The 24,883-nt window shown below is 33.0% G+C and overlaps 3 protein-coding genes across 29 annotated transcripts; 2 read left to right on the top strand and 1 right to left on the bottom strand.

The window, feature by feature from the left end:
- The first annotated feature begins 2,483 nt into the window (after positions 1 to 2,483).
- Positions 2,484 to 11,310, top strand: LOC123221587 (trichohyalin-like). 26 transcript variants are annotated; one of them, XM_044644412.1, is made up of 33 exons: positions 2,532 to 2,745; positions 3,283 to 3,461; positions 5,654 to 5,768; positions 5,856 to 5,942; positions 6,030 to 6,116; positions 6,204 to 6,290; positions 6,378 to 6,464; positions 6,548 to 6,634; positions 6,722 to 6,808; positions 6,886 to 6,972; positions 7,060 to 7,146; positions 7,210 to 7,296; positions 7,384 to 7,470; positions 7,558 to 7,644; positions 7,732 to 7,818; positions 7,906 to 7,992; positions 8,080 to 8,166; positions 8,254 to 8,340; positions 8,426 to 8,512; positions 8,600 to 8,683; positions 8,771 to 8,857; positions 8,945 to 9,031; positions 9,119 to 9,205; positions 9,275 to 9,361; positions 9,449 to 9,535; positions 9,623 to 9,709; positions 9,788 to 9,874; positions 9,962 to 10,048; positions 10,140 to 10,226; positions 10,314 to 10,400; positions 10,488 to 10,574; positions 10,662 to 10,748; positions 10,835 to 11,310. In XM_044644412.1, the coding sequence occupies exons 2-33, from the start codon at positions 3,363 to 3,365 to the stop codon at positions 10,975 to 10,977; spliced, it is 2,877 nt and encodes a 958-aa protein (XP_044500347.1). In that variant the 5' UTR covers positions 2,532 to 2,745; positions 3,283 to 3,362; the 3' UTR covers positions 10,978 to 11,310. The 26 variants fall into 26 exon arrangements, with proteins under 26 accessions (XP_044500375.1, XP_044500374.1, XP_044500365.1 ...); XM_044644419.1 differs by lacking the exon at positions 6,548 to 6,634 and having other exon boundaries at positions 2,526 to 2,745; XM_044644418.1 differs by lacking the exon at positions 6,204 to 6,290 and having other exon boundaries at positions 2,526 to 2,745.
- A 939-nt stretch (positions 11,311 to 12,249) lies between these two features.
- LOC123220023 (probable protein phosphatase 2C 5) lies at positions 12,250 to 16,621 on the bottom strand. Its single transcript, XM_044642016.1, has 8 exons — positions 16,483 to 16,621; positions 15,601 to 15,844; positions 14,325 to 14,496; positions 14,032 to 14,249; positions 13,814 to 13,921; positions 13,576 to 13,701; positions 13,258 to 13,490; positions 12,250 to 12,815 (listed from the first exon to the last, which is right to left on the bottom strand). The coding sequence occupies exons 2-8, from the start codon at positions 15,808 to 15,810 to the stop codon at positions 12,599 to 12,601; spliced, it is 1,284 nt and encodes a 427-aa protein (XP_044497951.1). The 5' UTR covers positions 15,811 to 15,844; positions 16,483 to 16,621; the 3' UTR covers positions 12,250 to 12,598.
- A 5,196-nt stretch (positions 16,622 to 21,817) lies between these two features.
- Positions 21,818 to 24,704, top strand: LOC123221147 (F-box/FBD/LRR-repeat protein At1g13570-like). Of its 2 annotated transcripts, XM_044643871.1 has the most exons (5): positions 21,818 to 22,016; positions 22,308 to 22,594; positions 23,384 to 23,464; positions 23,586 to 23,786; positions 24,210 to 24,704. In XM_044643871.1, the coding sequence occupies exons 2-5, from the start codon at positions 22,328 to 22,330 to the stop codon at positions 24,495 to 24,497; spliced, it is 837 nt and encodes a 278-aa protein (XP_044499806.1). In that variant the 5' UTR covers positions 21,818 to 22,016; positions 22,308 to 22,327; the 3' UTR covers positions 24,498 to 24,704. The 2 variants fall into 2 exon arrangements, with proteins under 2 accessions (XP_044499806.1, XP_044499805.1); XM_044643870.1 differs by having other exon boundaries at positions 22,308 to 23,464.
- The last annotated feature ends 179 nt before the right edge of the window (positions 24,705 to 24,883 follow it).

Below are 24,883 nucleotides of genomic sequence, written 5' to 3' on the forward strand. Positions count from 1 at the left end.
CACATCATTTATATATTCAAATTATATACCAATAGTGTATACGTATAGTATTATTGTTAATTTAAAACTCTAACTGTCTCTCCACTTTGTAGGTTCACAAACAAAATACTTTCTTCTATCCAAATGCAAATTCCACCAAGATTGAAAGTTTTAAAGATGTAGATTCACCGATCGCTCACGCTGACTTCGAGACTTCACTTTATTGAGCTTATAATAACCACCATCCAAGCTCTTATTCTCCTTGAACATGAGGCGAAAATAACAAGCTTGAAAAGCCGACTTGGAGTCGGAAGAAGAAGTAATTGTCTTGTCTTTGAGAACGGCTTCAACCGTATCTTCACATAGTCAGTAGTGGATTTAAGTAGGGTCAAGGAGGGTCACTTGACCGTCATTGACTTCCAAAAAAAGTCCACAAATTTAGAAAATTTTAAAATTGACCCTCAAAATTTTTTTAAAAATCTATAATTTGTGTGCTTTAATAAATTTATTAGTGGATGAATGATAGCTCAATTATTTATAAGAGTGGATATAAATCAAACAGACCATAAACACTTTTTGGTTTGAATTCAGTTTAAATAAAAAATAGTTTGACTTCAATTTGACTCGAGTTTGCCAAACCCAAATTTAAGGTGGCTTGAGATTAGCTCAAAAAGAAATGATTTGATTCGGTTTAGCTTAAATTTATGATTTGAATCAGTGGCTCAAATCACAGATTATATTCATAGTTTGAGTTTGTGGCTCATTTATGAAACAATATTATTTTACCCATTATTTGAGTAAAACAATGTCATTTTATCAATGAACCACAAACTTGAATTACGAATTCAAATCACAAATTTAAGTTATCAATTCAAACCATGAATTCATATCGAACTTAACCCACAAATCCAAATTACATATTTGAATTATGAATTCGAGTTAAACTTGAGTTTGACTCGATTTAAAAAAAAGTCAAATATTTCTATTTGAATTTGGTTTAAATTTAAACTAAATGAATTTGAGGCAAATTAAATCAAATTTTGAGACCGAGCTAACTCGATTTGGATTCAACCCTAATTGCTTATATAGAAAATGATGTATTTGATAATATTGATAATGAAATTATTTTATAATCTTTCAAAAAATGAAATCACATAGATGGCAATTATAAAAATATCTATTAATGAATATTTTATTAATACAAATATTTTTTTATTTTAATATAAAATTTACTTTATTATTCTCACTTTGACACCACCCCCCTCCCTCCCCCAATTTTGTTTTTGGATCCGCCACTGTGCATAGCAATCCGTTTGGATTTTACAAAATTAATCAGGGAACTAGAAGCATCAATGGGCCATGTCAGGCAGCTCCAATGTAGCCCCCTGGGCCTAGGGGTAGGGTCGAGCCCAAGACTCGTATAGTTGCAGGCTTCGGATCGTGCTAGACCTTAAACGGGTCAGCTTGTTTATATATTAACTAAAAAAATTAAAAAAATAATTATTTAAATTTACTAATATAAATTTTCTTTTAAATTAATATAACCAAGAATCATACATTACAAGTTAATCTGTTAAATCATATTTTATTTATGTTTTCAAATAATATAAAATTATTTTCTGTCACTAATTGTCTAATATAATTAAAAGAAATTATTTATTTTATCGATGATATATAAAGGTTGTAAAAAGAAGAAAAGAAAAATATCAAAATAAATAAATATAAACAAAATATGATTTGGAGATTGATTTGTAACTTACAATCTTCGATTGTATTAATTTGAAATGAAATTTATATTAACAAATTTAAATAATTATTTTTAAATTTTTTTAAACTAAAGACAAAAAAATCAATACAAATATTGAATAAATAGATTTTAGAAAGAAATTGAGATTGAAATTGAAATTAAAATATTAAAATTGAAAAAAGAAAAATTATTAAATATAAAAAGCACCGAGAGAAGAGTGTTAAAAATGAACAAGAGATTAAGAAAGTAGGTTAAGTCATTGTATGTATGTGATATAGAAAGTGGAAGATGATGGGCACATATATATATATATAAAAATCAAACCTGGCCAATAGCCAGCCTAGCAGACCGCAGGCCACAGCCCTCATACAAATTTTTTTTTTTCCAATTTAGTGAGACTCGAATAGTGACAGTGTCATCCTTGCACACCAGAACATATATAACAGTTTAACCATATTTGCAGACAAAGAGACTAGTATCAGCTATTGAGGCAGTGAAGCCTTAGTCAATTAATGCGTTCTTCACACCCTAACCACAGCTCATCAGTCCCCACATCAATACCTACTCACACCACTAATGTCCATCCCAGACTCACCAGGGCCAAAACTGAATGAGTTGGATGGAGGGGTGGGAACAGTGTGTGGGGGAGCAGGAGAGCTGGTGTCATGGTGATAGGCGGGCCGGGCTGGACCAGCTCTTGGGCCTGATGCCCAGATCCATGGCACGGCTCGGAAGGTCCGAGGGCCCTGCACAATTTGCTATAGTGAGGGGCGGCGCATTTGACATGTCATGATGGAACTTTGTCAACGTGGTAATAATTCTTTTTAGCCATAAAACTTTTCCTTGTCTATTCTTTCCTAGACAGAAGAACTTTTTAAGTGATCAGGTGGTTGTCTGAGAAGGAGTTCACTCACTGCTAAATTCGCCTAGTCATTTCAGAGTTTCTGTTCCTACTTTCTACTACGCCCTTATCTTCACTTGGTTTCTCTATTACTCTCTCGTTTTTGTGTTGTAATCCAGTAAGTGAAGCGTTTTTGTGCTATTGTTAGTTGATGAAACCTGGAATTTAGTTGCTTTTGTACATGGTTTTTTTTTTTTTTTGGGGGGGTTTAGATTGAAAAACAATTTTGAAAGACTTGTTATATAGATATATGCTTTTTTCCTCTCTGTGATACTTGTGTTTAATATAATGAGCGAATGGTTTTGTGGTTATTTCCCTCTCTGTGATATTTGTGCTTTTGTACATCAATTTATGTGGGTTTTGCTGAATTACACTTTGTTTGGAAACGTACACAATCTCATTCGCTGTCGTACTTGTGCATTTATTGTGTATAATTCAATAAGCTTATGGTTTTTTCTTGGAATTATTAGTTAATAAGAGTTGGAATATAGGTTGTTACTTGTAAATATAAATATATATATATTTTTTTTTACATATAAATGGATCCTTTTTGTTCATATATACATTATATTGAAACTGTGAATGCTTATCTTGAATGCATAGTTTTTGTTCTAAGATGTCAGTAATTTGTGACGAAATTTTGTTTTCATTCTAGTGGTGGGTGTGCAAAGGAGCTCAAGCATGTGGTATTCAAATGAGTCTCTTGATGGCAAAGATGGTTAGAAGATTGATGAAATGGAAGAAGAGTTTGACAATTATCTTGGTGTAAAGGCTGAGTTACAACCCCTAGGTGTGGATCCTAAAAGGGGTTGGAGTTTTTTCAGTGTGCATGAGGTATTGATTTTTAACTTTATTCTGATATGAAGAAATTAATTTCTTCAATATTATTGACATTTTAATGTGTTTTCTTAGAGTTGGATAGGACAAGTAGTAATATCGCATGTGGCTATTGTTGAAAACTGAACCTCTTAGTACTAATGATGGAATCAAGTTATATTTTGGTAGTTTGATATGATGATGATCATTTGTCTTTTCAGCGATAATTTGCAATGAAGGTTGAAAAGGAGCTTTTACATTTCCCTTGTCTTTTCAACAACTCATGACCCTTCATTTCTTTGCTTGAAAATTTATGAAATAATAGAAATCATATTTTGAATCTTGATTTCTACATTATATCATAAATATAGAAATTGAATGTTTACGATGAATTTATTTCAATCATTCTGTCTTTGTTTAATTTATGACCTTTATTATTATGAAATGAAGATTGTATATTCAAGTTGTGTGATTTATTACAAAGGAGTGCCTACTTATATAATACAAACAAGTCTATAAGAAAAGGAAAATCTATACAATCACTATGATTAAGGTCAATCACTATAATTAAGGGTCAATCATTATAATTGAGGGTCAATCACTATGATTGATGGTCAACCATAATCACTGTGATTAAGGTGTCAAACACTATAATTGATGGTCAATGACTAACAATCATGCAATAAACGTTAATATTTGTGATTGAAAAACTAGAACAATCCTCAGTTCTTCTTATTTTCCTGGGACTTATTCTCCATTCTCTCTTCAATTGAAATGTGGTTTAGAAAAAAATATAGGTTGCCCGTTTTTCACTTTAGATGAAGATTTTTACCATTGCTGTAGTAATTTTGTGCAGGCAATTACTTGTGGAAGGGTTAAAGGAGCTCATGTGCAAATAATATTTAGTTAATGGCCAAACTGTAACCATCATTTTCAGTTGAAACAGGGGGAACATTATACGGTTTGGAAATGTTTTTAAGTAAACCACTGGGTAGATAGAAAATAGTAGAGATACAATGTCGTTAAGATATTAAAATTGTAACTGGGAGAGTGTAAGAGTCTGTTATAAAATGTAAGGCATGCCAGAGTGTGACTATATAATATTTGCTGGTTGTACAGATTTTGAAAAAAAAGGGGGAAAATACAATCAATTGGCTTCTCTGTTTCTCTTCCTATGTATTCTTCTATTTCGTTTCCTTCTTCTCCTTGATTCTGGACTTTCTTCCTCTGGTTTGCTCTCTATCTTCAATATTTTCTCTGGTTTTGCCTTCTATCTTCATCTTCTTCTTCTTCTCCTTCAATTAGTTCAGTCAGCATCAGAATGTTTGACCAAAGACTTGTATGAGCAAAAGACTTGCCAAAACCTTCCCGATGGCATATATTGCTGTGTAATGAATTACTTGGGGCTTATGCTGTTCAACAACTTGCTAAAAAGTAGGCATCCATGTTTAAGAAAGCCAATTTTGCTTGTTAAAGAAATACGTGAACAAAACTTTCCCTGTAATGTTTTGGTTTAATGAATGGAGATTTGATTCTGCACGTCAGTTTATGTTGAGGGTGACATCAAAACCAGAGTTTACAATGACAGCTTTACTGGTGAAGTTAGGAATGTCCCAGAGATATGTATTGTTTTCTTAATGTTATTTTGATAATTGCCTACTCTTTGATTTTACCTAGAAAAATGGGTATGTATATAGATTTAGGTAAAACAAAACTCGACTGTAAACATTGGCGTTGCATAGACTTATCCTCATGCATTCTTCATTGTTATTTGCTTTAATCGCAATAGGTTTCCTCTACATCCAAATCATTTAGTCTTCTGTATCCATTAGAATGAAGAAAGACAATTTTGCTTCTGTTTTTGTTTTGGAGCAGAGAGAGTTTAACATTTTGCTGAAAGAATGATACAAGGATCTGAAATATATGACCTTATTATTTGTATTGATGTACTATTGTGAAGGAAGGAACAGACTTAAATCTATTGCTAAACAAGATTACTACATGTCCTGTAGAAATCCAAATATAGGAATGAAGTACACCGAAGGAAACTCCTTTAATCCCTTTTAATATCAGTGTTTAACATGGTTTAACACTGTCTTTTTCTTTCATATTCTGAGAGGATAGGGTGGGTGTGATTAAGTTATGTGATTTGTAGATTGCTGGAAATGTCATGAGACTGATGAAGTGTTATTATTTTTTATCCTTTCCAGCTAGAGAGTGAACTCAGCGGGCAACGTCATGATGGAGACCTCAGAGAAGAAGAAGCTGAACGCAAGGCAAAATTAGACGAGATTGCTGAAGAACATAGGCAAAGGCAGTGGGAAGGTAAATATTTGTACAAATAATTTATATGTTCTTATGGATTTTATCATTTATATTCTGTAAGCTTATGGTTCCTTCTCTGGCATTCAGAGACTGAGGAACGAAGAAAAGAAGAAGCTGAATGCGAGGCAAAATTAGACAAGATTGCTGAAGAACATAGGCAAAGGCAGTGGGAAGGTAACTATTTGTACAAATAATTTATATTTTCTTATGGATTTTATCATTTTTATTCTGTAAGCTTATGGTTCCTTTTCTGACATGCAGAGGCTGAGAAACGAAGAAAAGAAGAAGCTGAATGCGAGGCAAAATTAGACAAGATTGCAGAAGAACATAGGCAAAGGCAGTGGGAAGGTAAATATTTGTACAAATAATTTTTATATTCTTATAGATTTTATAATTTTTATTCTGTAAGCTTATGGTTCCTTCTCTTGCATGCAGAGACTGAGAAACGAAGAAAAGCAGAAGCTGAATGCGAGGCACAATTAGACAAGATTGCTGAAGAACATAGTCAAAGACGGTGGGAAGGTAAATATTTGTACAAATAATTTTTATATTCTTATGGATTTTATTGTTTTTATTCTCTAAGCTTATGGTTCCTTCTCTGGCATGCAGATACTGAGAAACAAAGAGAAGAAGAAGCTGAACGCGAGGCAAAATTAGACGAGATTGCTGAAGAACATAGGCAAAGGCAGTGGGAAGGTAACTATTTGTACAAATAATTTATATTTTCTTATGGATTTTATCATATTTATTCTGTAAGCTTATGCTTTTCTGGCATGCAGAGACTGAGAAACGAAGAAAAGAAGAAGCTGAACGTGAGGCAAAATTAGACAAGATTGCTGAAGAACATAGGCTAAGGCAGTGGGAAGGTAAATATTTGTACAAATAATTTTTATATTCTTATAGATTTTATAATTTTTATTCTGTAAGCTTATGGTTCCGTCTCTTGCATGCAGAGACTGAGAAACAAAGAAAAGAAGAAGCTGAACGCGAGGCAAAATTAGACGAGATTGCTGAAGAACATAGGCAAAGGCAGTGGGAAGGTAAATATTTGTACAAATAATTTATATTTTCTTATGGATTTATTCTGAAAGTTTATGGTTCCTTCTCTGGCATGCAGAGGCTGAGAAACGAAGGAGAGAAGAAGCTGAATGCGAGGCAAAATTAGATGAGATTGCTGAAGAACATAGGCAAAGGCAGTGGGAAGGTGAATATTTGTACAAATAATTTTTATATTCTTATGGATTTTATAATTTTTATTCTGTAAGCTCATGGTTCCTTCTCTTGCATGCAGAGACTGAGAAACGAAGAAAAGAAGAAGCTGAACGTGAGGCAAAATTAGACAAGATTGCTGAAGAACATAGGCAAAGACAGTGGGAAGGTAAATATTATATATTTTATAATTTTTATTCTATAAGCTTATGGTTCCTTCTCTTGCATGCAGAGACTGAGAAACGAAGAAAAGAAGAAGCTGAACGCGAGGCAAAATTAGACAAGATTGCTGAAGAACGTAGGCAAAGACAGTGGGAAGGTAAATATTTGTACAAATAATTTTTATATTCTTATGGATTTTATTGTTTTTATTCTGTAAGCTTATGGTTCCTTCTCTGGCATGCAGAGACTGAGAAACGAAGAAAAGAAGAAGCTGAACGCGAGGCAGAGTTAGACGAGATTGCTGAAGAACATAGGCAAAGGCAGTGGGAAGGTAAATATTTGTACAAATAATTTTTATATTCTTATAGATTTTATAATTTTTATTCTGTAAGCTTATGGTTCCTTCTCTTGCAAGCAGAGACTGAGAAACAAAGAAAAGAAGAAGCTGAACGCGAGGCACAATTAGACAAGATAGCTGAAGAACATAGGCAAAGACAGTGGGAAGGTAAGTATTTGTACAATTAATTTTTATATTCTTATGGATTTTATCGTTTTTATTCTGTAAGCTTATGGTTCCTTCTCTGGCATGCAGAGACTGAGAAACGAAGAAAAGAAGAAGCTGAACGCGAGGCAAAATTAGACGAAATTGCTGAAGAATATAGGCAAAGGCAGTGGGAAGGTAAATATTTGTACAAATAATTTTTATATGCTTATGGATTTTATCATTTTTATTCTGTAAGCTTGTGGTTCCTTCTCTGGTATGCAGAGGCTGAGAAACGACGAAAAGAAGAAGCTGAACGCAAGGCAAAATTAGACGAGATTGCTGAAGAACATAGGCAAAGGCAGTGGGAAGGTAAATATTTGTACACATAATTTTTATATTCTTATGGATTTTATCATTTTTATTATGTAAGCTTATGGTTCCTTCTCTGGCATGAAGAGGCTGAGAAACGAAGAAAAGAAGAAGCTGAATGCAAGGCAAAATTAAACAAGATTGCTGAAGAACATAGGCAAAGGCAGTGGGTTGGTAAATATTTGTACAAAAAATTTTTATATTCCTATAGATTTTTTCATTTTTATTCTGTAAGTTTATGGTTCCTTCTCTGGCATGCAGAGGCTGAGAGACGAAGAAAAGAAGAAGCTGAACGTGAGGCAAGATTAAACGAGATTGCTCAAAAACAAAGGCAAAGGCAGCAGGAAGGTAAATATTTGTACAAATAATTTTTATATTCTTATATATTTTATAATGTATTCTGTAAGCTTATGGTTCCTTCTCTGGCGTGCAGAGGCTGAGAGACGAAGAAAAGAAGAAGCTGAACGCAAGGCAAGATTAGATGAGATTGCTGAAAAACTGAGGCAACTGCAGGAGGAAGGTAAATATTTGTACAAATAATGTTTATATTCTTTTGGATTTTATAATTTTTATTCTATAAGCTTATGGTTCCTTCTCTGGCATTTAGAGGCTGAGGGACAAAGAAAAGAAGTTGAACGCAACGCAAGATTAGACGAAATAGCTGAAAAACAGAGGCAAAGGCAGCAGGAAGGTAAATATTTGTTTAAATAATGTTTATATTCTTATGGATTTTATCATTTTTATTATGTAAGCTTATGGTTCCTTCTCTGGCATGCAGAGGTTGAGAGATGGAGAAAAGAAAAAGCCGGACGCAAGGCAAGATTAGACGAGATAGCTGAAAAACAGAGGCAGAGGCAGCAGGAAGGTAAATATTCATAGAAATAATTTTTATATTCTTACAGATTTTAGAATTTTTATTCTGTAAGCTTATGTTTTGTTCTCTGGCATACAGAGGCTGAGAGACGAAGAAAAGAAGAAGCTGAACGCAAGGCAAGATTTGAAGAGATTGCTGAAAAACAGAGGCAAAGGCAGCAGGAAGGTAAATATTTGTAGAAATAATGTTTATATTCTTATAGATTTTATAATTTTTATTCTGTAAGCATATGTTTCGTTCTCTGGCATGCAGAGGCTGAGAGACGAAGAAAAGAAGAAGCTGAACACAAGGCAAGATTTGAAGAGGTTGCTGAGAAACAGAGGCAAAGGCAGCAGGAAGGTAAATATTTGTACAAATAATGTTTGTATTCTTATAGATTTTATCATTTTTATTCTGTCTGGGATGTAGAAGCTGAGAGTCAAAGAAAAAAAGAAGCTGAACGCAAGGCAAGAATAGACGAGATCGCTGAAAAACAGAGGCTAAGGCAGAAGGAAGGTAAATATTTTTACAAATAATTTTTATATTCTTATAGATTTAATAATTTTTATTCTGTGTGCTTATGGTTCCTTCTCTGGTCTGCAGAGGCTGAGAGACAAAGAAAAGAGGAAGCTGAACGCAAGGCAAGATTAGAAAAGATCGCTGAAAAACAGAAACAAAGGCAGCAGGAAGGTAAATATTTGTACAAATAATTTGTATATTCTTATAGATTTATTAATTTATATTCTGTAAGCTTATGGTTCCATCTCTGGCATTCAGAGGCTGAGAGACGAATAAAAAAAGAAGCTGAACACAAGGCAAGATTAGACGAGATCGCTGAAAAACAGAGGCAAAGGCAGCAGGAAGGTAAATATTATTTTTATATTCTTATGGATTTTATATTTTTTTATTCTGTAAGCTTATGGTTCCTTCTCTGGCATGCAGAGGCTGATAGTCGAAGAAAAGAAGAAGCTGAATGCAAGGCAAGAATAGACAAGATCGCGGAAAAACAGAGGCAAAGGCAGCAGGAAGGTAAATATTTTTACAAATAATTTTTATATTCCTATACATTTAATAATTTTTATTCTGTGTGCTTATGGTTCCTTCTCTGGCATGCAGAGGCTGAGAGACGAAGAAATGAAGAAGCTGAACGCAAGGCAAAAATAGATGAGATTGCTGAAAAACAGAGACAAAGGCAGCAGGAAGGTAAATATTTGTACAAATAATGTTTATATTCTTGTACATTTTGTGATTTTTATTCTGTAAGCAAGCTTATGGTTCCTTCTCTGGCATTCAGTGGCTGAGAAACGAAGAAAAGAGGAAGCTGAACGCAAGGCAAGATTAGACGAGATAGCTGAAAAACAGAGGCAAAGGCAGCAGGAAGGTAAATATTTGTACAAATAATTTGTATATTCTTATAGATTTATTAATTTATATTCTGTGAGCTTATGGTTCCTTCTCTGGCATTCAGCGGCTGAGAGACGAAGAAAAGAGGAAGCTGAACGCAAGGCAAGATTAGATGAGATCACTGAAAAACAGAGGCAATGGCAGCAGGAAGGTAAATATTTGTACACATAATATTTGTATTCTTATAGATTTTATAATTTTTATTCTGTAAGCTTATGGTTCATTCTCTGGGATGCAGAGGCTGAGAGTCAAAGAAAAGAAGAAGCTGAACGCAAGGCAAGAATAGACGAGATCGCTGAAAAACAGAGGCTAAGGCAGCAGGAAGGTAAATATTTTTACAAATAATTTTTATATTCTTATAGATATAATAATTTTTATTCTGTGTGCTTATGGTTCCTTCTCTGGCCTGCAGAGGCTGAGAGACAAAGAAAAGAGGAAGCTGAATGCAAGGCAAGATTAGACGAGATCATTGAAAAACAGAGTCAAAGGGAGCAGGAAGGTAAATATTTGTACATATAACGTTTATATTATTATAGATTTTATAATTTTTATTCTGTAAGCTTATGGTTTGTTCCTGGCATGCAGAGCCTGAGAGACAAAGAAAAGAAGAAGCTGAATGCAAGGCAAGATTGGATGAGATTGCTGAAAAACAGAGGCAATGGGGTGGGGGGGAATTTGGAAGAGGAGGAAAGGCTGAGAACAGAAGCTCTCTTTTGGAGACCAACTGATTTAGCTGCCAAGCCTTTTGAGCTTCCTGCCTGTGCATCAGAGCCTGGAACTGCTGCTGCTGCACCATCTACTGGAAAATATGTTCCCAGATTCATTTGCAGGATCTTTTGAGTGACTGCAGTTGCAGTATCTTTTGTTCTCTATGCTTTGATTTTCTTACGGATTCTCTTCAACCTTGTTAGATCTTGTATGTATATTCTCCTCATCAGTACTGTTAGTGTAAAAGGTATAATCAAGGAAATAGAATTGTTATACAGATATGCGCTATTTTTAGTCTCTGTGATACCTGTGCTTTTTTGTATATAATATAATTAGCAACTGGTTTTGTGGTATTTTTCGTCTCCGTGATACTTGTCCTTTTGAACACCAATTCATCTGGGTATTGCTGAATAACATTTCATCTGGGAATTCAGGCAGACTTTTGCATGGGGTTTTCTGGGTTCATATCAGTTGAGTTACATTTTCTGTGGATATGAATGTGCAGGCTTCACGTTTGATATTTAAGTGAGTATGAATCTATATATTTACAAATAAATGGATCTTTTTTATCTAATACTTTAGTAATATTGAGACTGTGAATGCGTAGTTTTTCTTCTAAGATGTCATTAATTTGCGATGAAACTGTGTTTCCATTTTAGTGGTGGGTGTGCAAAAGAGCTCAAGCTTGTGGTATTCAAGTGAGTCTCTTGATGGCAAAGATGGTCATAAGATTGAAGAGATGGAAGAATAGTTTGACTATTACACTGCTTTGTGGTTGGTGGTTTGTTAGCATTTATCCATCATGAGAGTGACTAAAGATTCAGATGGTGGCAGGTTGCACTTACAAACAGGCTATTTAATTATGAGAAAGTCTGCTAAAGTTTGTTTGTATTTAATTTGATACATCCCTTGTGGGAAATTAGTCGCATAAAGTTGCAGACACAGTACAGAATGTAAAGTATCATCCAAATCCTGCCCGTTGATTACACTGCTATGAATAATATTACATGCATAAATAAATTTTATTAATTCATCTATATAACTTAATTTTAAAGTGCAAAAAAAAAAAAATCACATATTACCCCTCCAATTTATATAAATATATTAATAAAATTTATTTGTTCGTACAATTTTATTCATATAGCATTATACGATATGGCTTATAAGAGGGCCCCTAATAAAAGAAGAATCAGCTTTGATTTTACAAGTTAATAATTCGATTTCACAAGTTAATAATAAGCATTGTCTTTCTACTGCTTTTTTAACAAACTTCCCACAAACAAGATCTTGTGTGGTAAATAATGAGTTAAAAAAATCTTTCAACTCTCAAATGAACATAGAAATTGGTGTGGCAAGAGGATATTGCCACTATGAATTCTTTGGTTTTACTTACAAATTCTACCTGTTAGCAATCAGACTGTCACAAATACATCTATTGAATAGGCACTTTTTTGGGTCTCAATCAGTACAATACTAAGCACAAACCAAATCCCACAAACCAGAAGAAAAAGAGCACCTACTCTCAATATTTCTAGCTCGTTTCTTATAAATATCTATAAAAATCATCACCCTGAAGAAAAAAACACTCACACTTCCAGGGAAAACTTACCATTATATACTTTGCTGTTAAATGAATAATAACTATGTCATTACTGTTGCTCTGCTCGGCCTCTTTCCTTCCATGGCATCTTTCTTTCTCCGACAGTTAGTGCAGAGAAAGGGTCCTTCCCATGGTTTTGATGAAGGTGAGAAAAAAGGGCCCGAGTTCACTGACAAGCCATCACTGGGTTGCTGATCCACTTGGCAGACTGCACATCTGCATAGCCCTGAGCTGTTCAATGGAAAATCCTTACCTAACCTACAACACCAACAAATGGAAAGAATTTTGTAAATGTGGCTTCCAAAAATAATGGTTCCTTTTCTGTAAACAGCTGCATCACTTGCATCAATACAGTTGTTACTGAATTGAACAAGCAGACAAAGAGAATGAAGGCCATTAATTTGGGAAAACTTAAGGTCATCTTTTCTATTGCCATGAGAATATTCTCATCAGGCAATTCCTCATCAAGCAATTCCTCTAATCGACTTGTAATGTTTTGCAATGACAAGTGACACATATATGTCTCTTTCTGTCTTTCGTTAGTGGCCTGTGTTCATTATCTTTTACTAAAACTAAGTCTTCTACATAAACTTAGCTATGCATTTATGTCTCTAGGCACACATGCACGAATAGATCAACGAATAGAAATTTAAAGCAAAAGAATAAATTGATGTTACATCATATGTTGGGAAAAACAAACCTTTCAGCAAGCATGGCTGAACCCTCTTCAAATAACTCCTCCACAACTCCAACAGCAGAGAGCTTATTTGATGCTTTGTTCATAGAACCCTGAGCTTTCTTCCCAAAGATAAATGAACTGAGCATATTCTGTTTCTTTCTTGGTGTTGGAGCTGGAACAGGATGGTCAGATGGTACAATATCAACAACCAGGCAGGTCGTATCATCTTTCAGCCCCCTTGACCTCAGAGCCTCCTGAGAACAGAACTAGAAGTTAATAACAAGCCAAAAAGAATAGTAGTATCCCAGATGTACAAGAAGGGATCAATGTTCAGATAACCTTAACAACCAGCTTAGCAGCGAGCTCTGCAGGTAAACCCCGGCAAGCCTTGGCTGCCATATCAGAAGCTAATGCATCCCATATACCATCAGAAGCAATTATGAGTCTCCCTCCAGCATGCGAAAGCTAAGTAAAAAAGAAGATATAATTGAGAAACAGATTTTTTTTTACAAGAAACATTGAGCTACAGAATATTAACCACAACAAACTATCATCTAAATGAACTAAAAGTACTCACCTTCACTTGCTTAACATGTGGTATCGGAACAATGAACTCTCCAACATCTGTGTCACCAATTGACCTCGAAAGACATAATCCCCCAGGCCAGCAACGGAGGGGGCCAACCTATAAACCACGTTGAGATTGGACCAAATCAAAAAGGGAATGTCAATAAAAGAATATCGACCTGAGAATTTTTGGCTAAGAATAGTGCTGGTAAAATGAAAATTTTATACCTCATTGCCCCCAAAAACATTGAGCCTTCCGACTTCACCCCCACTTGCAGTGACACGCTCTCTCTCTTCTCCATTCTCTTCCAGCCTGTGATCAACAGTTAAGAGTGAAACAACACCACCTTGGGTGTCCAAAATGCATCGAGAATCACCGACAGATGCAACAGTCACAGTCCACCCATCAATCACAACAAATGTCACTGTTGTCCCAGAAGTTTCACCTGCAAATAATATTAGACCATAGAGATAAGCATGACAGGAAAATACGAAGAAAATAAAGGAACACTAACATTTACCTTTCTGTTGAAATTCTATGTCAGTTTTCACAAAACCTGCAACAAGTGCCCTAGGCAGGGCTTGAAGCCACTCATCCCTACTAGTGCCTTGAGGGATCGCACTCAATACATTATTCAACAAGTTCTCCTTTGCAAATATGGCAGCTGATATACCATTATGCCCGTCAAATATCTGCCAATAAACAGGTAATAAGACCTAGATGCACTTTGAATAACAAGGATATATATGTATGTACATATATATGTTGTCTACTTGGTTGGAAAGGAAGCCGAAATAGAAAAGTAATTACAATTTCAAGTTAAAAAATAAGAATATTTGGGCGCTTACAGAATAAAAACCCTCTTTTCTTCACTCACCAAAAGCTAAAAACAACCCTTTTACTTAATCAGAGAGACTCTATCAATTTCCTGGTTATGTATAGGCCAAAGGACTTATTTCCACCCTTTAACTTTGAAAATCTCATTTACCTACCCATGAACAGTTGACTTTGTTAGTTTTAAAGGTAAAATCATCATTTCAAATATAATATTAAAAATAAACTTAAAATTTTATTTCCTTTTCTCCCTTAAACCTTAAAAACTAACCATTTCCCCTTAGACCAAGTTTTAAAAAATGATATTCCTCCCTTAGAGTTTAGTTTTCAAACTCCAACGTCATTATCGGTAGACTCTCCCTTCAGATGCTTTCTCTCCCTCTGACAATCTCTCTCCTCTCATCTGGACGTCTGACCGGCATAGAATGAAGTCAGGGAGAAGAAAAGCTTCGTCTGAGAAGACGATTGTCTTCCCAGACAAAGACAAGATCTTCATCTCCCCGGCTTCATTCAACGCTAGTTCGTCTTCCCAGACAAAGACGAGATTTTCGTCTTCCTAACTTCATTCAACGTCGGTTGGACGTTTAGGTGAGAGGAGAGAGATCATCGGAGAGAGAGGAAGCGTTGGGAGGGAGAGGCCGCTATCAATGGCTTTGGAGTTTGAAAACTAAACCCTAAGGAAGGAAATGTTATTTTTTAAAACTTGGCCTAAAAGGAAAATGGTTATTTTTTAGGGTTTAGGAGAGGAAAAGGAGATAAAATTTTAAGGGGTTAGAATTTCATTAACTTTAACCGCTCATGGATGGATAAATGAGATTTTTAAAGTTAAAGGGTGGGAACAAGTCCTATGGATGTATATGATAGTATTATCTGTTATACTTCTCTTTTCCCCCTTCGGAATTTTATCAACAACCAACAGACAGTAGAATAATTATACAAGGATTAAATAACAAAGGGATTACCGCAAAGACAGAAAATGATGTGGATGCATTTCCAGGAATCCTCTGGCAATCAGGTTTTATCAGAAAGTAATCCTCTCCCTTTTTTGCTAAAGCAGCCTGTCCATACTTCACAAAAGGATTCTCAACCTTTTTATTCCTCAGTTCATGACCAATCAAAGTTGCGAGGGGAACAAGAGGAGGCCTCATCTGTGATAGTTCGCTCTGGCTCATGCTTTTTTACTTTTCAACATTTTCCGAGAACCTTCTGAAGAGAATCTCAAGCAACCACATGAAGAATAATTAGAGCTTTGACAATGTCAATGCAATGTATCAGACAAACTTCTACAGACTAGCAAGTATTCTTATAGAATACATTTCACACAAGTAAACACATTCAAATCTCCCCAGCTGATCTAATATGAGCTATAAATCAATTCAATACAATGCAGCATAAAAAGTCAAATAACAAATGATTACCCAACACTTAGAAAAACAAAAAAGACCCAGAACACCAATGACCAAAACCAATCAACCAAAGCTTCTTCGTGAATTTTTCACCACTTGGAACACATAAGAATCAACATAGATCTTGGCCCATTAAGCTAAACTAGCCACATATCAAATTTATCATGACAACCCACAGTTAGTAGTCTAATTACAGAAAGTTAACCCAGCTGCGATATCAATTTTTTTCTCTCAGAAAACAACTGAATAAGAGTGTTACAACTGAAAGTTAAAACACAACAAAACAAACCCATATAAGTTCCCTCACAATATTTAATCTTTTCAAACAAAAATAAAAAATTGCAGAATGAAACTAAAATTGAACTCTAAATAGTGGAAACTATTGAAAAAAATTGCAGAAAAACAAAATGGGAAATTGAGAAGTAACCCCAAACTCACATTAGCAGATCGAGAAGATAGCACAGCACATTGAGCACCCAATCGCCAACACTCAATTCATTTCCTGCAAAACTCCAACTTCATCACAAAAATAAAGATGATGTTTTCTTCCCACCCAAAGTATCATCTTCTCCAATTCTCACCCCATAATTTTAAAACCTCATTCATCCACGTATAAACAATTAAATATATTAGTTTTAACAGTAAAATTATCATTTTATATATAATATTAAAAATAAACTTAAATTTTATTTATTTTTCTCCTCTTAAACCTTAAAAACTAATAATTTTTTCTAAGTTTAGTTTAAGGGTGTGCATAATTTGGTTCAAACCGTAAAACCAGATCGAATCGTTTAAAAATTACGATTTAATTTGGGTTGAACAATTTTAAAAAAACGGTTTACGGTTTGAATAGTTTTCAAACCAAATCAAACTATAAACTGTATATATATATATATATATATATTTACACAACAACCGACAAAACAATTAGCAATTCATATATGCATACATACAAAGAACAGCAAATACTCATAAATACATATAACAACCAATACAGTAGTTTATAAATATATACAACCACCACTAATTAATATATATAAAAAAATAATGCGGTAATCTATTTCTTAAAAATAAAACATATCTGGCACCTAATACCTCACTTTCTTTTCCACGAAAATTTCTTTCTCCCCTTCATGCGTTCAGCACCGCAACATACTTTAAATTTTTGTGATTCTTTCTCAGCAAAAAGGAACTATAGCGCCATCACAATCTTTTTAGTCTAAGTTCTCATCTGAAGCACTAGTCAACTCACCGTCGCTCAACTCATTATCGTCGTTGATAATTCATCAATTTACTTTAGAACCCAATGATGCATCTATTATTGTTCATATTGTTATCTATTTTGGCTTAATCATCATATTCTTTATTTTCATTAATAGGTTATACTTTTCAATAAATTTTTAGATGTGTTTACCACACATTAAGGTAATATATTAATATTACATTTTGATATGGAGATTTGGCCAAATTATTATCAACTGATGTTAATTTACAATATTAAAACTTAAAGTTGTATAAATATATTGCATTAATATAAGTATAAAAAAGTAAATAGTTTGTGTTAATTAATCAAATGATTTAATTAATTAAATGATAAAATCTAAGGGTAAATGGGTTCAATTTAATTAATTTAAGGGTAACCTCTTTAATTAATATTAATATACTATTATCTAATGTATAGTATAGAAAAGTAAATAGTTTGTGTTAATTAATCAAATGGTTTAATTAATTAAATGATAAAATCTAAGGGTAAATGGGTTTAATTTAATTAATTTAAGGGTAATCTCTTTAATTAATATTAATATACTATTATCTAATGTATAGTGTAGAAAAGTAAATGGTTTGTGTTAATTAATCAAATGGTTTAATTAATTAAATGATAAAATCTAAGGGTAAATGTGTTCAATTTAATTAATTTAAGGGTAATCTCTTTAATTAATATTAGTATAATATTATCTAATGTATAGTATAGGAAAGTAAATAGTTTGTGTTAATTAATCAAATGGTAAAATTTAAAGGCAAATGGGTTCAATTTATTAATTAATTTAAGGTTAATCTCTTTAATTGATTCTACATTCATCAATAACACTTCTTAGAACCTTTCCAGGTATGAAAGTGTAAGAAATATTTATTTATCTTCCTATTTGCCAATTGTTTAGTTGATTATTTTTGTATAATGGCGACCTGATAAAGGATTGTCAGAATACAGAAAGTATGGATTTGAAATGTAAATATTAACATTGATCTGTTGTGGTAAGGGAGAGATTAGGTGTATGAGAGTGAGTGTGAGTGCTACAAAATAGAGAGAACAAAATTAATCTCTTAGTGAATTTTTCTCCATCTTTTGCGGGTGGTTTTTCCTGTATTAGTTTTTCACTTAAATTTTATGTTCTTGTATGGAGTATTTGTGCATTTTTTATTTCTTCTTCTTTGGGTTTCATGACTAATTTATAGTGAATTTTATGTGTTTATGATGACATGATTTGGTATTAAATGTAATGAATTATTGGGTTTTGTTCAAAGAATTGAATTTTTAATTATATAAATTTTCTTTGTTTTATGATTAAATTATTAGTTTTTGTTTATGAGGTCTTTCATGTTACTGCACTTTTAGTTTTTCTGCTTGTGCAGGTTGTACTTAGTTGGGCATTGGTTGGATGCATGCATGCAGATTATCGAATTAGGGCATTTGGAGCCAGGAAAAGGCTACAATTTCCCTGATGGGTGTGTTACAAATCAGCTTTAAAATGTTTTATGCTATTTCTGTTTATTTGTTTCTTTACTTTCTATGTGGAGATTCTTGTATCCTTTCTAAATGTGTCCATAGTTATGTTATCAAGAAGTGGTGCTACTTGTATATGCAAGTTTTTTTTTTTTGGAAAATTAAAAAGTTTTTTTTCTTGGCCATATGTTGAATGTGCTTTGTTTTAGGTTTGTGTTTATGATGCTATTACTATAAATTAAACATGCTATGTTTATGATAGTATTATTATAATTTTATTAAATTTCACATATGGAAGACATCAATGATGATTTTTCACTAATTATGTTTTTTAATCATGGTTATTATTTATTTATTTTTTCTTGAATTTGAAAAATTGAAAGTGAATACTTTTTATTGGGTTTGAACTGTAAATCGAACCGCATCAAACCGTATATTTTCAGTTTGCTTTGTAATTTTAAATGGTTTGGTTTGGTTTGAAATTTTTTCAAACTGTTTTTTTCAATTTGGGTTGAAAAATATTGTAAACTGCATCAAACCGGACCGCGCACACCTCTAGTTGAGTTTTAAAAAATAACATTTTCCCCTCTAAAGTTGTGTTTTCAAACTCTGACATCATTGTCAGTGATCTCTCTCTCTAGACACTTACTCACGATTTCTCTCCTCTCACTTAGATATCCAATCGACATCGAATAAAGTCGTAAAGGTGAAAAGCTTCATCAAGAAGACGAAACTCTTTGTCTTTCTAGAAGAAAATGAGCATCTTTCTCATCTTCCTAGAAGAAGTTGAGATCTCCATCTTCATTTTCATCTCTCCAACTTCATTCAACTCAAGTTAAACGTCTAAATGAGAGAAGAAAGATTACTAGAAAGAAAGAAAACATCGAGAAAGAGAGACTACAAATAATGACGTCAGAGATGATATCAGAGTTTAAAAACTAAACCCTATGAGGGAAATATTATTTTTTAAAACTTAGTATAGGGGAAATGGTTATTTTTTATGGTTAGATTCTATTAATTTTAATCTTTTATGGGGTAGGTCAATAAATTTTTTAAAATTTAAGGATGAAAACTTTAAATACGAGAATGCTTTGGGTGGGAATAAGCTCTTTGGCCCAAAAATCCAAAAATTATAAGTAAACCCCTGATATGATTGGTAGAGCAATCCAGATGCAGCAGGAAAAGTTAGTGATATCAAGACAAAGTATTTGATGATGACATTTTTGTTCTAAATTTTCGGGGTAAGAGTGGCAAATCCTGAGGATAAAATGACCGATTTGTCCTCAAGTTGGGCATTTTTTGACATGTATCACCCATTTATTTATATGATTTTCAAAAGTTAGGATTAATATTCAATTCATTTTGATTTTTTTTTTGGGTGAAATTAGAAAATATTTGATTATTACATATATAGATAACAAGATACCAATTTTAATGGTATGTGTTAACTGAATTAAGTTGACTATATATATATATATATATATATATATATATATATATATATATATATATATATATAAGTTCCCAACCTTTGATGGTGTATGCTTAGTGGGGCAAACTATTGTTTAGCTTTTTTTTTGTTTTTAAATCAATTATATAAAAAAAAAAATTTATTAATAAATTTAATAGATAAATGAGAAAATAAAATTTTTATGCTTCAAGATAAAAAATTATTATTTTATTAAAATTTAAGTAAAAAATAATCATTCAATTATATAATAATGATAAATTTATAAAAAAAAATTAGTCCACCGGGCATTAGACATTTTTCATAAGCAATAGAAAGAATAATATCTCCCACTTGAAAGCCACCTCACCAGCCACAATTTGCTACCTCTCTCATTTGATATCCTTGTACAAATTACCAATTGTTGACAAAAAATATTGATCCCCATAAATCTTAGGCAAACAAATCCTCCATCGGAGTTACACCTACGATCACGACATCCCTTTAGCTCTCCTCTAATGTCGAGTAGAATGTCAAAAGTGTCTTCATTGTATACTTTATTAGATGATTCGAGATATTCAAGATCTCGCTCTAGTGATTGTGTGCAATGCGAATGTCACGCACCCGAATCGGAATTTTGCACAACTCCGCCATCGTCCAAGCTCTTTCGATGCGCATTAGTCAAAATCATTCAAATAAATGAACAACTTCAAAATACTTCAATCATTAATGGAGGTTAATGTATCGTGGGATCACTCCACATATCCTCTAGACTCATTTGTGTTATCTTTCTTGAGTAATCCCAGTCTCTATGTCAATTGTCTTTGATCTTGTGATCATAATCAAAGTGGTCTTGGTAAAGCTGAAATTGTTTTAATTGTCTTTGGAGCCTCGCTATTCTTTGTTTTCATGCTTCTTGGACTAGTTTGTGTCTTGGTTTGTGTTATGGATGGTGGCTTTTGCAGGCACAAGGTCACGAAGGATTGGGGAGAGTTAAAAGGATCAACGATAATAATAAAATTATATATATATATTTTTTATATATAATTTAAATATAAAATAATGTATCATTATATGATTGAAAAAATTTAAATTAAAGATAAAATAATTTTCAATAATATATATATATATATATATATATATATATATATATATATATAAAGTTAATTGTGGGAAGAATATATAAATATTTTATTTTTTAAATTATAATCAATATTTAAAATTATATAATTCTGGTGGGAACTAGTCCTTTGTTTTCATGCTTCTTGGACTAGTTTGTGTCTTGGTTTGTGTTATGGATGGTGGCTTTTGCAGGCACAAGGTCACGAAGGATTCGGGAGAGTTAAAAGGATCAACGATAATAATAAAATTATATATATATATTTTTTATATATAATTTAAATATAAAATAATGTATCATTATATGATTGAAAAAATTTAAATTAAAGATAAAATAATTTTCATATATATATATATATATATATATATATATATATATATATATATATAAAGTTAATTGTGGGAAGAATATATAAATATTTTATTTTTTAAATTATAATCAATATTTAAAATTATATAATTCTGGTGGGAACTAGTCCTTCTTCCTAATCAAAATTATGAAAGGCCCCCCTCAACTGCGTGGTTTTCCTAATGCCTCCGTTCCTCTTCTTATGTGCTGGAGGGTCTATTTCTACTAACCTGAAAACATTCCCTCCCAAAAACCCTAACCCGAAGATTATACATCCTCTCAAATGTAACAACTTTTTGTGCCTAATTCGGAAATCATTTCTTTTCGTATAAAAGGTACTGTCTTTTCTTCAATTTCAATTTCAATTTTTTTCCTTAATCTTTCTATATATTTGTGTTTTAGTATCATGTAGTTGTAGAACACAGCAATAGCTTTTTTTCCCTTTAGATTTTCGCAGGGGACGAAGTTTTTAGTTACGAAGACTTTGTTTTTCTTTTGTGTTTGGGTTCATTGCTTTTTAGTCAACCATAGGACAGAACCTCTAAGTGATTAAATGTATTCAATCTAAGAATCACTTAAAATTAGTTGTCTTCTAATAATATTTCTTGAACTTTTTCATTCTATAGGCTACTCAGGCTGTGATGTAATGGAGGGGAGTACTGATCATGTGGACAGAATATCTTCATTGCCGGATTCCATATTGCACCATATTTTGTCATTTGTGTCACTGAAGCAAGCTGTTCGAACTAGTGTATTGTCTAAAAGATGGAAAGAAACATGGCACACATGTCCAATTTTAGTACTTAATGATCACACTCACGGTTATTTTGGAAGGGTAAAAGAGGTGTTGAAGTGTATGGAGCAAACTTTACTAAACCGTCACATGGAGATGATAAGTATAAGGAAACTTGTGGTAAGCTTGTCTTGTTTTTGGAATGATCCAGAATTTGCAGCATTGGTAAATCGATGTGTTTGCTTTGCAATTGGAAGTAATGTCAAAGAGCTTAAACTTCGGTTTCCATTTTTCTGGGGAGGATACAATTTGCCTCAAATTGTTTTTTGTGCAAAATCCATTAATGTGCTAGAGTTATCTGGCTGTAAGCTGTCCCATCCAAGAATTAGTGTGCAGTTGTACCTGAGAAAACTGAGTCTGGTGGATGTTTATGCAGATGATCAAATGATTAGGAATCTCTTTTCTAGGTGCCCGTTGATTGAGTATCTGACAATTGAATCATCTAAAGGTTTTAAAAGCCTAGAGTTATTTAATCTTAGCAAACTACATGAAGTGAAGGTAAGTAACAATGATGAACTCGATAAGGTGGAGATCAAAGCATTGAATGTTCATTCAGTAACTATTGCTGAAATGATAACATGTGTGATCGATGTAGTATCTTGTGAGAATCTGAAATGCTTATTATTAGTGGAGCTTTCAATAACAGATGATTGGTTGTGTAATGTAATCCAACACTTTTTGGTCCTCCAGTTCTTAAGCATAACTAATTGCCATGAGTTAAAGAGTATTAGTATTTCAAGTCCTAGTCTTAAGGAATTGATCATCAGTGGATCTGCTTTGGTTGAAGTAAAGCTTGAGACTCCAAATTTAAGTATATTCAAATTTAAGGGTCATCCAATATACTTTACTTCAAATGCTATGGCTTTGTCAAAAACTGATCTCTACATCTATGGTTATGATGGTACTCAGGTTTTAGTTAAGTACATTGAACTTCTTGCAAACTTTAATCAGTGTTCTGAAGTGCTGACTTTACAAAGCTGCACGGGTGAGGTACATCTATATTTACTATCCTCCTGTTTTTTTTTTTAGTAAATATTCTCCTATGAGTAATTTGTTATCATATGTTTTGAAGCTCTAACTTCCTCTTTTTTTTTCGTTTTTCATTTTAAAGATTGCCATTATTCCTAGTGAATGGAGGCAAATCTTACATCCTCCTTTATCCGGGGTCAAACATTTGAACCTTCAAATAGATGGTGATCTGCTGGATTTCACAATTCCAGAACTAATGGATAGCTTGCTCTGGCTTTCACCTCATACAGAGACTATATCGATGAATTTTAATTTAGTTTACAGTCATAAGTATTTGTTTCAGGTACTGGATATATTATATTAACAAATTCAAGACTTGGTATATACTGAGGTTTTATTAGGAGATTTGATTGATTAAACTTTTTTTTTAAAATTATGTTTATACCTTTCATTTTCAAGGAGGTTAAGGTTTCCTCAAATAAAAGATCTTGAGTGTGATAAATCAAAGGATAAAAGATAGTTGATGTAGATGATAACATGCTAGTTTTTGAAATCAACATATTCTTATCATGTATTATGTACTTTTAGATGGAATTAGGTTGAAATTTTTATTTTTGGACTATATGTCATCAGTGGCTCGGCTGAACTACTGAGTAGCGGTCTGATTCCTATCTAGAAGAAAACAGGGCAAAAAAATTGGATCTTTAATTAATGCCCTTTTCTATACAAGAATTGTTGTTTATTGCTATTACATTTTTGTGTTCAGTTCTCATACAAGAAGCAGCTTACTCATGAAGGAGAGACTCCTAGTTGTTGTCAATCCTGCCCCGTCTCATGTTGGCAGAATTGTCTCAAGGGAGTTATGATTGAACATACCGTGACATCTACTGGTCCACCTGCTTATGTAGACAGGTTCTCTTTTGAGAAGGCGGCCTTGGAAAAGCGTACCTTTGTAGAAAGGTTCTATTTTCACAACAAGATCTGGGATAAGCTTAATCATCTTTATTTGAATTTGAGGAATATGTATAGTTACATGTTTGATGGAAATATATAGTTATCTGTTTGATGATATCAGTAGCGCTTAAAAAATTCTGGTTTCATTATCGAATTCTCATATATGTAGGGCAGCCTTAAATAGGTATTAGTTTTCAACTTAAACTTTAGTGAAGGCAAATCGGTTTGACATATTCTGTATGTAGGAGTTGCTTGTAATATAAATGTAGTGGTTTGATCAGGATGATTGGCCTGGCATGTTTGAACATCTTCTGCATCTGTTATCTTTTCTAGCTTTTCATATGGTAATGGCATTTTGAAGATTCACTGGAGTCAGAAAACTTACATGTTATTAGGGTAACATTATTGTATATCAATCATTGGATTCTTTAGGGATTGTTCTTTTGCGAGACTTAGGATTTCTTTGATGGTGGATATGTAAAACAA

The sequence above is a fragment of the Mangifera indica genome, chromosome 7 (genome assembly GCF_011075055.1).
Source record: "Mangifera indica cultivar Alphonso chromosome 7, CATAS_Mindica_2.1, whole genome shotgun sequence".
In the NCBI taxonomy this organism is placed as follows: Eukaryota; Viridiplantae; Streptophyta; class Magnoliopsida; order Sapindales; family Anacardiaceae; genus Mangifera; species Mangifera indica.

Coding starts and splice junctions, on each gene's coding strand:
- LOC123220023 (XM_044642016.1), bottom strand. CDS start 15,810: ATGAGCCAGAGCGAACTATCACAGATGAGGCCTCCTCTTGTTCCCCTC. Junction 13,702..13,813: donor CACATGTTAAGCAAGTGAAG/GTGAGTACTTTT, acceptor TTTTTTACTTAG/CTTTCGCATGCTGGAGGGAG. Junction 13,491..13,575: donor CTGCTAAGCTGGTTGTTAAG/GTTATCTGAACA, acceptor TTCTGTTCTCAG/GAGGCTCTGAGGTCAAGGGG.
- LOC123221587 (XM_044644412.1), top strand. CDS start 3,363: ATGGAAGAAGAGTTTGACAATTATCTTGGTGTAAAGGCTGAGTTACAA. Junction 6,635..6,721: donor TAGGCTAAGGCAGTGGGAAG/GTAAATATTTGT, acceptor TCTTGCATGCAG/AGACTGAGAAACAAAGAAAA. Junction 10,749..10,834: donor GAGTCAAAGGGAGCAGGAAG/GTAAATATTTGT, acceptor CCTGGCATGCAG/AGCCTGAGAGACAAAGAAAA.
- LOC123221147 (XM_044643870.1), top strand. CDS start 22,328: ATGGAGGGGAGTACTGATCATGTGGACAGAATATCTTCATTGCCGGAT. Junction 23,465..23,585: donor TACAAAGCTGCACGGGTGAG/GTACATCTATAT, acceptor TTCATTTTAAAG/ATTGCCATTATTCCTAGTGA. Junction 23,787..24,209: donor GTCATAAGTATTTGTTTCAG/GTACTGGATATA, acceptor TTTTGTGTTCAG/TTCTCATACAAGAAGCAGCT.